Raw genomic sequence first — 12,682 nt, 5'->3', positions numbered from 1 at the left:
TTTACCTCTTGCTTCCATTTGACATTCTGAAATATTTCTTGGCAAACTCTACCATGTTGTACTGGCTGTCCAAAAGAATATTCCCTTCAACTTCAGAGTTACCAAAATCACCAAATCCATCAGACTCCAACTATCATCACAAAACAACAGAAATTACACAATATATCACAGAAGGCTGTGCACACTCATTGTAAAAAAAGATCTAAGAAACACGATACACACCATATGAACTTAGATTTCATATTTAATATACACAGATTTAATAACACAAAGATTTACAATGAGAAGCTACTAGGGATTAGAGAGGGACGATATATACAGTAGGTGACCATATTGAAAATGGCCAATATTATCTGTTTTTATTTTTTATCAGGGGTAAAATTGGCTGCATATTGGAAGCAAATGATATAAGGTCTTACTGTAAATGGTATACTTTTTTTTTCAATGAAATGAAAAACTCTGTTCAACTTGTATTACGAGTGATGTGAATGGCATTTACTAGTCAGAAACTAATAGTTACAGTAATTCCAACATTGCAAAAACAGACCATTAACAAATGTACTGTATAAAAGATGTAACCTGCCAGGAAAAGTAAAACGGCATATGTTTATATTATGTAAAAAGTGTATATCATTATTATAATTACATTTAAGCTTTTTAATATGTATTAATTCCACATTCTATCAATTCATACGATGTCAATAATCTGAGCTGTCACTGTTTGAAATAAGCTGTACAATTTACCAGTATTTAAATTTGGCATTTGCATTTTCTAGACGCTAAAATGGTACTGTCTCTTTAAGAAAACCAGCAGTTCAGCAAACACCTGATGTGTTTTGGTTAAACGCATATCAATGAGACAGCACGGTTTCTTTACAGCATCCTGCTATGTGTGATTAGAATAAATATTTTTTCCCCCTTTTTGATCAACAACTGACTGTATAGAAAGAATATTAAAAGAGACATTAATCAGTGAAAATGGAGTGCATGGATCCCATTTTATATGAAGAGTTTTTATGCGACAACACGCATGTGCTAAACTTCTTAACCACTACACAACTCAATCACTGGCATTTGAAATCTGAACATTTACTAGACAATGGCTATTTTTTTTAGTCGCCTAGTGTGAAATTTGCATATGTGAGTGATTTAATTGCATTGTAGAAGGTTGTGTATCCACATCAATGTTCAGCAACAACACAGAAGTGCAGTCCTTTGTTTTTTACCCGCCCCTTAAGGTCAAGTAAAAAAAACTAAATGAGCAGTGGTTGGCTGCTTTTTATGACAGTCAGATGGCCCCTTTCAATCTTGGGCAGCTCAAATAAATCTGTGCACAGTGTGCGGGGGATATTGTGAATATAATCAAAGATGCGTGGAAAATGTATATTTGTTTCTTGGGCATTATATTGTTTCGTTTTAATTTCAAACAGTTTTTTTTAATAAAGCCAATTGTCTAGGTATTCTAGTACTTACATTTATGAAAGTTAAATTCAAGTACTTTAAGGACCTTGTGTGAACCCTGAGATAATAACGTATGTAGTTAATATTGTGTATACCTCCAGTGTTGGGTCCAGTTCATGTGCAGCCACAGTGGAGGCCACAGCGAGAGCAACAGCCCCTGATGCCGCCACTCTGCCCTGTCTGTCTCTCGGCTCATCTCTCCTCTCTGCTGGGAGACTCAGAAAATCAGGAGCTGCCACAGGAACCACACACTCCTCTGGGAATGCTCCACTCCGACCCTGCACTGCCCCGTACCTCCAGCCTGAAAAATATTCTGAACAAATCAATAATCCTGCCATTTACAGCTTATTATTTTATCATATATTTTTTATTATTTAAACATGTTCTCCTTTACAGTTATATAACTTTAAGAACAAATAAAAACTAATTCTGCTTTTTTTACCCAAAGCAATACAATGATACATACAGTATATATATATATATATATATATAAAAAGTCAAACCAAAATCTGGAGTGTCTCTCTTTAGCTCCTCGAGGTAGATGACCTTTTTCTTCACCACACATCCATACCTCTGACCTGAAACACAAAAATGGACAAACACCAGTCATTGCATAAAATTGCCATAGCGCTCTTGCAGGGGATTCAAGTTCAAATATAGTACAATAGATCACTGTGTCTAAAATCAGATACATTAACTCAAAGCTATGTAAAATCAATGTGATTAGTGGGACTATATGTTGTAGCCAGGTGCCACTATTTCCCCTTTTTCATGCATGGCATCGCTGCTTGTAGGAGGGGCCCCACGTCATGGTTCATATTGGGCCCCATAGATTTGCAATACACCACTGCCCATGATCAGCGTAATTTGTCTGTGTGTGTGCGTGTGTGTCTCACCCTCTTCTAATCCATCCATCGCCTGCAGACGGATGATATCTCCTTTATGGAAGCTAAGTAGAGCTCGATCATCTGTGATAAAGTTCCTCTCTGCTACTACATATTCAGAGTCCTGAGTAGGAATCAAGTGTACAAGATAAACATTCCATATCCCGTTGGAGCATTACTGATCTGAGATGGTACTTCACTAAAGAGAAAACAAAAAGAGATTATAAAACAAGTCTCTATGAAGCTCTTTTCATTACCTTTTTTAGATGAGAGATGAAGAGATCTATAATTTGTTTGATTTGAGGGGCTTTGGCGGAGAAGAGAATTAACTTCTCATTCATCAGATTAAACTCCAACATGTTCTGAGAGGGGATTGTGACAAACAGGATCTCGGTGTAACTAAGGGAGAGAGAGTAAGATTTCTGACTAAATCTTTAGGACACATATGGCAGATGGATGACTAAATGGCTGGATGGATGATGCACCTGTATGGTCGGAGCACACGGAAGTAGTCTGGAGCTGCAGAACTGCTTTTCACTGTCTTTAGAAGTTTGATACCAATGTGAGATACTGCCAACACTTGAACTCCAGTACCCACACTGCCCTGTAGCACACAGAGATTAAATAGTGATCGAATTGAGATTTTGCTTAAGTTTCCCGCTTCTCAGTTTCTTCTTCTAAGAACCTAGTAATCTCACTTGTATCTCCTTAGAAGAGTTCTCAACAATGACTCAAACTGTGCTAAGTTTCGCTAAGCTGACAAGTCAGTGTTCAAGTTAGTGATATGAACATGAGCTCACACATTTCTAATCAATATCTTCCAATACCAAATTATCTGGCCTATACTCAAAAAAAAATTTTTTTTTTTTTTTTTAAAGCCACAAAAATCTTGAACATTTTCACACAACTTGATTTTATTGCATTCTATCCATTTAAATTTGTAAAACAGAAGTTTACTTAATCCATTTGAGTTGGGACTACATGAATACTTTTTGTGGTGTTAATTTAGCATTGGTCCATGCTGGGCAGGGGATTTCTATTTCCCATCATGCCTCGCATGGGCCTCGATAGGGAGAGTAAATGTTCATTTTAAAAAATGTTAAAATGTTATTTTATGTGTTTTTGTGCAATACGACACTGACAACTTGCTAGCGTTTAAAGTTTTATGTTTGAGATTTAGAAGAGTTTCTGTTATGTCAGAGTTTTGGGGGTTAACATTATGGTGAAGGGTGGAGCTTGAGCTATGGGACAGATAGATATCGCACGTGAAATTGATTGCTCGCTTCGTTGAGCATAGCATAGTTACTAAACTACACTCTGCTTCCAACCACCATGTATTTCGCATGCTAACATTCACTTTCATCAGTTTTATTTGAGTTACACTGACGTGTCTAATTTTGTTGGGGTTATCCAATTCAACTAGGTTCTTTCTATACAAAGTGTTTGTGTTGAGATTACAAAGTAATTTTAAGTTATGAAAACTTTTTGCAAACACGTGGAATCACTTTCCAAAGAGCCAAAGAGCTATTTATTTGAGTGTATGCTATCCAAATTCTTTTTTAAAGCTCTATACTATTTGAGACAAAGTTGATATTATATGAAGCATAACTGAGAACTCCAATAAGTCTCCTGAGCAACCTCTGGGTTCAAACTAATGTCTTAGGAAAATTAACTCACAGAGGCAGGGAAAAGGCGAGAAAAATAAATCTCCCATGACTCCCTGGCAGCTGATATCACGTCCTTCTTCACGCTCTCATCCTGAACATCAGTGTTTTGCTCAATGTTGTATTTAGCTATAAACACACACACACACACACACACAGTGAGAAAAATGCAAACCTCAGTATTTCTCACAAACAGGATACTGAATGTGCAGTTCATAAATGTAAGTGTAAATTTCATTTCTCCCTTACCAAACAAGGATTTCATCTTCTGCCTCTCCTCTTTTGTAATGCGTACACAAGCCTCTGTATATGTGTCATTAACAATCTGAGAAAGTTAAGGATGAGAAATAAGTTGCTAAATTAGAAAAAAGAATGATAAATGAAGATAACATGCCCACCCTTACAGAGAAGCTAAATTATGTGTATTTTCAAACATTTTAAAATCTAAACTAAAATTCTAAATTTTTAAACTTACAAATAAAATAATTAAAATGCAATATTTAAAATAAAAATATTTTGCCTTATTAGTATCCAAATAATACATATTAAAATTTAAAATTAAATTCATTAAAATGTATACTAAATACATATTTTTACTTTGTATTTTATAAATAAATAATTAATTAAATAATTCAAACTATTTAAACATTTAAAAAAATTAGGAGAAGAGTCAGAATATTTTGGTTTAACAATCCAAATGGTCTGAGACCGACAATCCGTGCATCTTAATCACGTGGCTTGTTGAGCGCGTTACCACAGAGATGTAGCGCGTGTGGAGGCCCACGCTATTCTCCGCGGCATCCACGCACAACTCACCTTGTGCCCCACTGAGAGCGAGAACCACACATTATAGCGACCACGAGGAGGTTATCTCATGTGACTCTACCCTCCGTAGCAACCGGGCCAATTTGGTTGCTTAGGAGATCTGGCTGGAGTCACTCAGCACGCCCTGGATTCGCCCTGGATTCGAACTCACGACTCCAGGGGTGGCAGTCAGGGTCAAAAATCACTGAGCTACCCGGGCCCCTGAGATACTCCCAGTCTTGAAGCAGAAGGGAGACATAGTGAATTATTATATAAAAGGCTGTGTGGAGTTTGTCTCACCTGTTTGAATATGAGGTCTAGAACTAGAGGATGGTTCCAGCTGTCCTTGGGATAAAAGACCTACAACAGTTTGTACAGCAGCATTAGTGCTAAGATACCGAAATGCTTGGGATCATGTACAAATAAAAATCGACTGATATAATTAAACAGTAAATGTGAGCGATATGAACACGCATACACACCTCCTTCCTGAGATAGATTCTCCAGGGTACATTTGTGTAGGTGTAATGTTCCTCAGTGCTGCTCCTGTGCAGTGGTGTTTGGATACTCTCAGATTCCACTGGCAGATCTCTGGACACTGGTGTATCATGTCTCTAATTAGCATAACTTAGTTGTGAATGTAAATAATGCATCCCTTATATAATGATATTATAAGATGGAGAAGGATTAAAAAAAAATAACTGTATAGAGACTGAACTCACAAACTGCAATTTGTACCCCATGAAATATTTCAGAGCTGAGCATAAGCATATAATTAGACATTTTTAGGCAGAGTATTGATACAGATTTCCCGATTCGATTTTGACTCTCGATTCGATAAGATTCCGACTTCGATTCAATATCGATTCATTTCGATTCATATATTTCAGTTATAATGTCCCTTTTGCTTACATATGAAAGAAATTCCCTCCCAGCTAATGCTGTGAATTATAGAGGGGACCTTCTAACTAGGTATCTTTTTTTTTTGGGGGGGGATTTTTCCCCTTTTTCTCCCAATTTGGAATGCCCAATTCCCAATGCGCTGTAAGTCCTCGTGGTCGCATAGTGATTCGCCTCAGTCCGGGTGGCGGAGGACGAATCCCAGTTGCCTCCGCGTCTGAGACAGTCAACCCGCGCATCTTATCACGTGGCTTGTTGAGCGCGTTGCCACGGAGACATAGCGTGTGTGGAGGCTTCACGCCATCCACCGCGGCAACCACGCTCAATTCACCACGCGCCCCACCGAGAACAAACCAAATCTTGGGATTTAAGAATCGATATCGTTCAAAAGAAGATCGTAATGCATCGGAAAATCTATATTTTTACCCACACCTACTGCGTGGTTCTTTAACCATTAAGTGATATATGTGTGTCTGTGTTGATTACCTGGTGGTGGTAAAGTCAGTGGTGGGTCTGGTGCTCTCTTCTTGCTGCTTTTGGTTGGTTTGAGGCCTCCTTCCCTGGATACAGCAGCTGGAATAGGAGCCTTTCTCTACACACACAGGCACACAAATACATTAAACTCAGAAATAGAATAAGCATAATGCCAATTATCATGAATATAGGTGGGTGCTTAATGGCCCAGACATTCCAATTTGAACTCTTTACTGTGTATTTTCCAGTTCCATGCCTAGGATTTTCAAATCAATGGTATTCTTCAGGTGTAAACTAATCTCCAGACCACTGCTGAAGCAGCACATATACAATGGGCAGGTCAAAATGGACCAATCATGTTAAATTGTGACCTCTGGATAAGGTATTTTAAAGAATCATTTTATTCGAAATTTCATTGCAATTCAAGTATTTAACTAATTCTAATTTTTAGTGTACAAAACTTCAGGAGATTTGAATGCAATTCTCATGCATGATTCAATTTTGTAAGCCATCGCTCCTACAGGAAATTGTTATTAGCTAGCAACATTTTCCACCCAATAGCTCAGACACAATTTACTTCAGTTTAATTGGTTAGTATAAAAGTAACATATACAGATCTCACCTGTGTAGGACGTGGATTGTCCATCTGTGTTTTTAAGATCTGCATGGCCTCATCATGTGGATTCATCTTCTTCACAAAACCTTTACCGTCTCGCCTGTGATCATATGCACAGCATTCTTTAAGTTGATAGATCTACTATCATCTGATTCTATGACACATGGGAGCTCATGCAGACATACAGCACTCAGACAGGCACAAGAAACACACCTCTGTGGCACGGGTTCTGAGGCTGGCGTTTGGTATTGTTTAATGATATCTTTAATGTTGTGGCTAGGAATGATGTGCTCAGAGTTAGAGACAGAGTATTTGACCACCTCTGTGCCTGGAGCTGGAGCAGCCCGCATGGGACCTGTGACCCCAATAGGAGCTGAGAGAGAGAAAGGGAAGCAGAAAGGGTTTTGAGTATATACAAAGTTACAAATTATTCACTTCTTGACCATATTCATTCTTGTATACACACATATAAATAAATGCATTAACACACCATGTTTTTTGGCAGGCTTGCTGTCAAGTTTAATTGGTGCAGCAGGGGCTTGTTTCTTTTCTAAAGTCCCATTAAATCCCGTGCCCTAAGAAAAAAACATCCACCCAAGAGCAATAAATCATAAACATAACAAATCTGTTCATATATTGAGTAAAATGTGCACTGGAATTAAAAGAATAGTTCACACAAAAATGAAAATGTGCTGATCATTTACTCATCCTCAGGCCATCCAAGATGTATCTGAGCTTCTTTCTTCATCAAAACAGAATTTAAGATTTTTAGGATTTCATTTCAGGCCTCCTCCTCTAAACAATGCAAGTGAATGTCCTCCATTTTTTGATGGTCCAAAATGCATATTTAGGTTGATCAAAATAATCCACACGACTCCAGTCGACAAATAAAGTTCTTCTGAACGCAAACGATTGATTATTTTGAGAAACAAAACATTACTTATATACTTTTTAACTACAAATGATCGCTTCCGTACATCTCTGTGACGTGCGCTCATGAGAGGGATGACGTAAGCTCGTTGGTAAGATCACACGTCACGTGGAGGAGGAGTCAGGAAGCGAGTCATTGTTACAATAGAAACTTGCACAGAGCACAGACCAAGCGCCGTTCACAAACCAAAACAGTCCAAAACAATTTCAAAACAATATAAAATAAAATAAAATAAAATATAATTTCCAAATAATAATAAAAAACAAAACAATGTAAACTATGGCTGTGTCTCATTTGGAAGGCTGCGTCCACCGGAGGTCGCATTTGTCGGCCGCATACGTCATCGAGGCTGTCTCGTTTCAGAAAAGCGAGTAGGACACTTCGAATGAAGCCTTCAAATGCGACCTTCTTTCACGGGAATTTGGAGGATGCATAAGGTGTATCCTTCGTGGGCACTCACAACCCACAATTCTTTGCTTCAATGGAAATGTCTAAAAACTGTGTGTGCTTATGGTTGTGTGTTTTTGTTTAAGTTGTTCATTGAATTAATATTTAAGTTCTCAAGCCGGTTCTCGCCTCCTCCTTTCCCTCGAACCCCCTTACAGGGACTTTGTTCCTTCTCACTCAAAGCGCTCGCGCTTGTTAAAGAGTGGCGTGCTATCATAGCAACCATGTTATGTTTCGTTTCCGTTTGTCCTACGAAGGCCGTCTCGTTTAAACGAGATTTGTTTAAAGGAGGATGCTCGGTATACTGCAGCCTTCGAAGGACGCGTCCTACCTAGCACGCAGCCTTCCAAACGAGACACAGCCAATGACGCGCTTCCTGACTCCTCCTCCACGTGATGCGTGATCTTACCAACGAGCTTACGTCATCCCTCTCATGAGCGCACGTCATAGTGATGTACGGAAGTGAACATTTGTAGTTAAAAAGTATATAAGTATTGTTTTGTTTCTCAAAATAATCAATCGTTTGCGTTCAGAAGAACTTTATTTGTCAACTGGTGTCGTGTGGATTATTTTAATGCACCCTAAATATGCATTTTGGACCATCAAAAAATGGAGGACATTCACTTGCATTGTATAAAGGAGGAGGCCTGAAATGAAATCCTAAAAATCTTAAATTCTGTTTTGATGAAGAAAGAAACTCAGATACATCTTAGATGGCCTGAGGATGAGTAAATTATCAGCAAATTAAAATTTTTGGGTGAACTATTCCTTTAACCTTATCCAGATACAGGTTGGACATAGATATAGCTAAGTATCGATGCACATATTAAACCTTGGCGCATTAAAACACATCTTGCCAAATTTGACATCAATCTTGCGTGTTTCATAACCGATTGTGACGAATCAAGTTTGGATATGTGGAAGTGCAAATTAAAAATAATTATCAGTGAATAATGACTTTGTGAATATAATTTAAAAATTATTTTTTTTGTGTTCCTTAAAATAGAATGCAAGCTGTGTGGGTTTGGAACAATGTTACGCAAATATTTTTGGGCAAACTCTTTGCTCCAGGCTCAATACAAGTTGAGCTCAATGTGGCATATTGTTGATTAACAAAATACTTTTTTCGACTTGTCCTTCTTTTATTAAAAAAACAAAAATACATTGAAAGTGAATGGGGCCAGTCCATAAACGTTAAAATGCACACTGTTTTAAAAGTATAACCACAAGACGTAACATGATTTTTAGGGTGATGAAATCGCTTACTAACCATATCTGTGTAAAGTTATTTGCAAAATTACAACTTTGTTGCCATGACGGCAGTGTTGTAGTCAAGACCACCTAAACCGAGACCAAGTCAAGACCAAGACCAGAGTGTATTGAGACCGAGACAAGACCAAGACTTTGAGGGGTTGAGACCAAGTCAAGACCAAGACCAAGACCAGACCAGTGCGAGTCCCACACTGCATGACACACTTACAATAAAATGTGGAACATGCAAACCATAGGCACTCCTCAAATTGATCTGAAAGATCCACATTCCCATAAAAACACCCACAGAAAACAAATGAAGATTCCTTCATTCACCTCTTTTATTGCCGTGAGAAATGTCTTGATAAAATAATCAAAAGGCATTGCCGAGGTGAATTTTATGTGTATGAATTTTCCTTTGTTTTCTATGAGCAAACAAATACAAACAAACACTAAGGAGCTAAATCAGCTTAACCATCTTTATCCAACACTCCTTTCCCAAGTTTTACCATCCACCTAAAACAATAAAAAATGTTGTGCAAGTATCGCATCAGGTTTTCTGGATGACTCTTCCCCTAGAAACTATCATTAAATACAGAATATATCAAACAATTATTCAATACTTAAGTCTTCACTTTACTCTGTCTTTTCTTAAACAATATAGTTAAACAATTTAAGTTTTTTTTTTTTTTTTGAACCAACAACAAGCCTTTTATAAATGTGTGCAATTTGCTAACCACATAGCTAAATATAGAAAATAGAACAAAAAAAAAGCCAAACATAAGCAAAGCAGCCTATTTAAAATGTAAATTTTTCATATAAGTGGAGGCACATTGCCCGATCTCCGCTCTCTGCTGTCACATCTCTAGCTCTCTCATCCAAGTGAGGGAGCGTAACCGCGGCGTGTAGCGTTTATTTTGGAGCTGACATTAGCTAACGTTGATGTAATGTAACTTTATATACATTAGCTACATAGCTTTATGTGGCCTGTCTCGTCATTGTTTATCACAAGCAGAAACATAACTTGGGAACAACAATTTGTCACTACATGCCCTGTCCCCTTAATCTCACACAAAGTTAACACTGCATTAGCTACATCCATCAATATATGTTAACTAAATTAGGTAGCTTGCGCACCTAGCTAGGTGGCAAATAGCTGGCAAGTAACTGAAACTAGAGCCCTAAAAAGAGTAAATACATAAGTAGCTAATATGTATAGCTAATACTCGCTAAATCTCTTTGGGTGAGAGGTGAAAATGAGTTTAGGTACATTCAAATCGGATGTTGGATATTCCATTTGATATTTCCGATCTCCAACTAAAGGCATTCCAATGCCAGATGCTCGGAAGATGACGTTAAAGGAAACAAAACTGCAACACTCCCGTTAGCTTAGCAGGTGTTTGACTGTCACCAGAGATGTCTCCTAGAAACCCAATCCATAAACAATCTGCAACGCTAGCATCTGTGCCGCAGGTGTACGATTATCAAAAGAGAGTATAATTTACCATGTTTTGAACACCTGCTACTCTGCTAACGTTTGTTAAACAAGCTTTAATATCATGTAATGTAGGAACTTTGACTAATTTATCAATATTATTTAATAAAAGTGAATGTTTATCACTTATTTTGTACATCTTCCTGGGTGCCAACCAGGTTGTGTGACGTCACACACCTGCATTTCGGCGAAATCGGAGTTGTAATTACGACTTCAAGTGGCATTCCATTGCACTTTTCCCAGTAGGAAGTTGGAAAATCCGACTTTCTGAATTGAATGGAATACAGCAAGAGGCAGATTGCTAACGTTAGCTAGCTAGCTTTGCTAGCATCACTTACAATTAGCTTACCTTTCTTTATGCTTCCTTTCTAAGTGCCGATAAAAGTTTGACGTGGGCCCAGCCTTCTTGGTAAAAACTGCATTGCAGAATTTACATACTACTGTGTGTTTTCTTCTGGACGCTTATTTGCAGATGAACTCTTTGTGGTTTAGGTCAGTGTTTCCCAACCTTTTTTCTGCCATGGCACACTTTTTACGATTAAAAAATCCCATGGCACACCACTATCCCACATAACCATCATCGATATTTTTCCTTTTCAAGAACTTGTCCATGTTTTCTGTCTGTGTTAGTAGCATATTTACTCGTAATGTTTGAAATTTGGCTATGCAATAAATGCAAGTAACATAGGTACGCTGTATAATGAGGTCACAGATGCCAAGTGCGCTAATTGGATAATGAAAAACCAACACATTTTTGTCTTTTCCAGTTTGTAGATTTGTTCTTGCAAACTAATTCTTGCAATGGCACAGCAAATACATTTTTAAAAATGTTTTATTTACTGTATTTTCCGGAAATAAAGTTGCACCTGACTATAAGTCACACCGGGTCAAAATTGCATTGTTGATAGAGAGAAAAAAGTCGCACTGACAGAGGTTGGATTCGGCAGGCACTAGGACCCGGGAGCAGCCGCCTGGCCTCCATTCACTGGTTCAGATGTCAAACGCGTGTGAAGATTACAGTACCTCAGAATCTACACATCGTATCATGGTGTTTTTGGACTTGTTTAAAACAGAAGAATTTGTTTTTAGTAATCGTATGTAACAGTTTCTCATATTCTTTTAACGTTTCATATGAGAAACGTGACAAGTAAGCCACATCTGCTCATAACATCTGTAACTCTATGCTGTGCCAAATAAACAGCTGTTATTTTTTGAGTAAAACAATACACCTGTTGTCAGGGGAGTAGATTCTAACCCCCCCCCCCCAATAATAAAAACAAGCAAGTACAACCCCCCTCATTATTTCAACCATGATCAATGGAAACATGCAAATGCTTCACGTTGCAACCCCCACAATGTTCAAGCCAAATCTACGCCCTTGCCTGTTGTATTCTATTCATTCATTCGGTTCACTGACTGAATGTTTTTACTACAAGTGTGATGATGAAGCATCATTTTGTGGGCATGTGAGGAGTTGCGTTTGACAGCGAACTAGAGTTTGTTAGAACAATAATGTTATGATGGACAAAATATCGAAACTGGTTGCATAAAATACTTTGTAACGGAAAATTTACTGAATTGGCAACTTTAAAACTCTTCTACCTTCTCTATGCCTTCACTAAAATACCAGAAAAAAAAAGGTATTTACTTATTTTGAGGAATTTGATCATTTTCCATGGCACACCTGACAATCTTTCATGGCACACTAGTGGGCACAGTGGTTGGGAAACACTGGTTCAGGTAGCCAAATTGTAT

General features: G+C 37.9%; 1 protein-coding gene across 1 annotated transcript in view; it reads right to left on the bottom strand.

Moving 5' to 3' along the window:
- The window catches only part of myo15ab (myosin XVAb), a 68,841-nt gene that overhangs the window by 13,942 nt on the left and 42,217 nt on the right, over positions 1-12,682 (bottom strand). The window contains exons 40-53 of the mRNA XM_051702266.1: positions 7,294-7,378; positions 7,017-7,176; positions 6,795-6,903; positions 6,200-6,299; positions 5,296-5,411; positions 5,114-5,173; positions 4,259-4,334; positions 4,023-4,138; positions 2,831-2,949; positions 2,603-2,744; positions 2,358-2,469; positions 1,965-2,039; positions 1,557-1,762; positions 6-124 (exon numbers count right to left, since the gene is read on the bottom strand). Of these exons, the coding sequence (XP_051558226.1) occupies positions 6-124; positions 1,557-1,762; positions 1,965-2,039; positions 2,358-2,469; positions 2,603-2,744; positions 2,831-2,949; positions 4,023-4,138; positions 4,259-4,334; positions 5,114-5,173; positions 5,296-5,411; positions 6,200-6,299; positions 6,795-6,903; positions 7,017-7,176; positions 7,294-7,378 (1,595 nt within the window). The remainder of the gene's footprint in view (positions 1-5; positions 125-1,556; positions 1,763-1,964; positions 2,040-2,357; positions 2,470-2,602; positions 2,745-2,830; positions 2,950-4,022; positions 4,139-4,258; positions 4,335-5,113; positions 5,174-5,295; positions 5,412-6,199; positions 6,300-6,794; positions 6,904-7,016; positions 7,177-7,293; positions 7,379-12,682) is intronic.

Source organism: Myxocyprinus asiaticus, chromosome 7 (genome assembly GCF_019703515.2).
Source record: "Myxocyprinus asiaticus isolate MX2 ecotype Aquarium Trade chromosome 7, UBuf_Myxa_2, whole genome shotgun sequence".
NCBI lineage: Eukaryota > Metazoa > Chordata > Actinopteri > Cypriniformes > Catostomidae > Myxocyprinus > Myxocyprinus asiaticus.
This window is presented reverse-complemented; position numbering and strand designations above follow the sequence as displayed.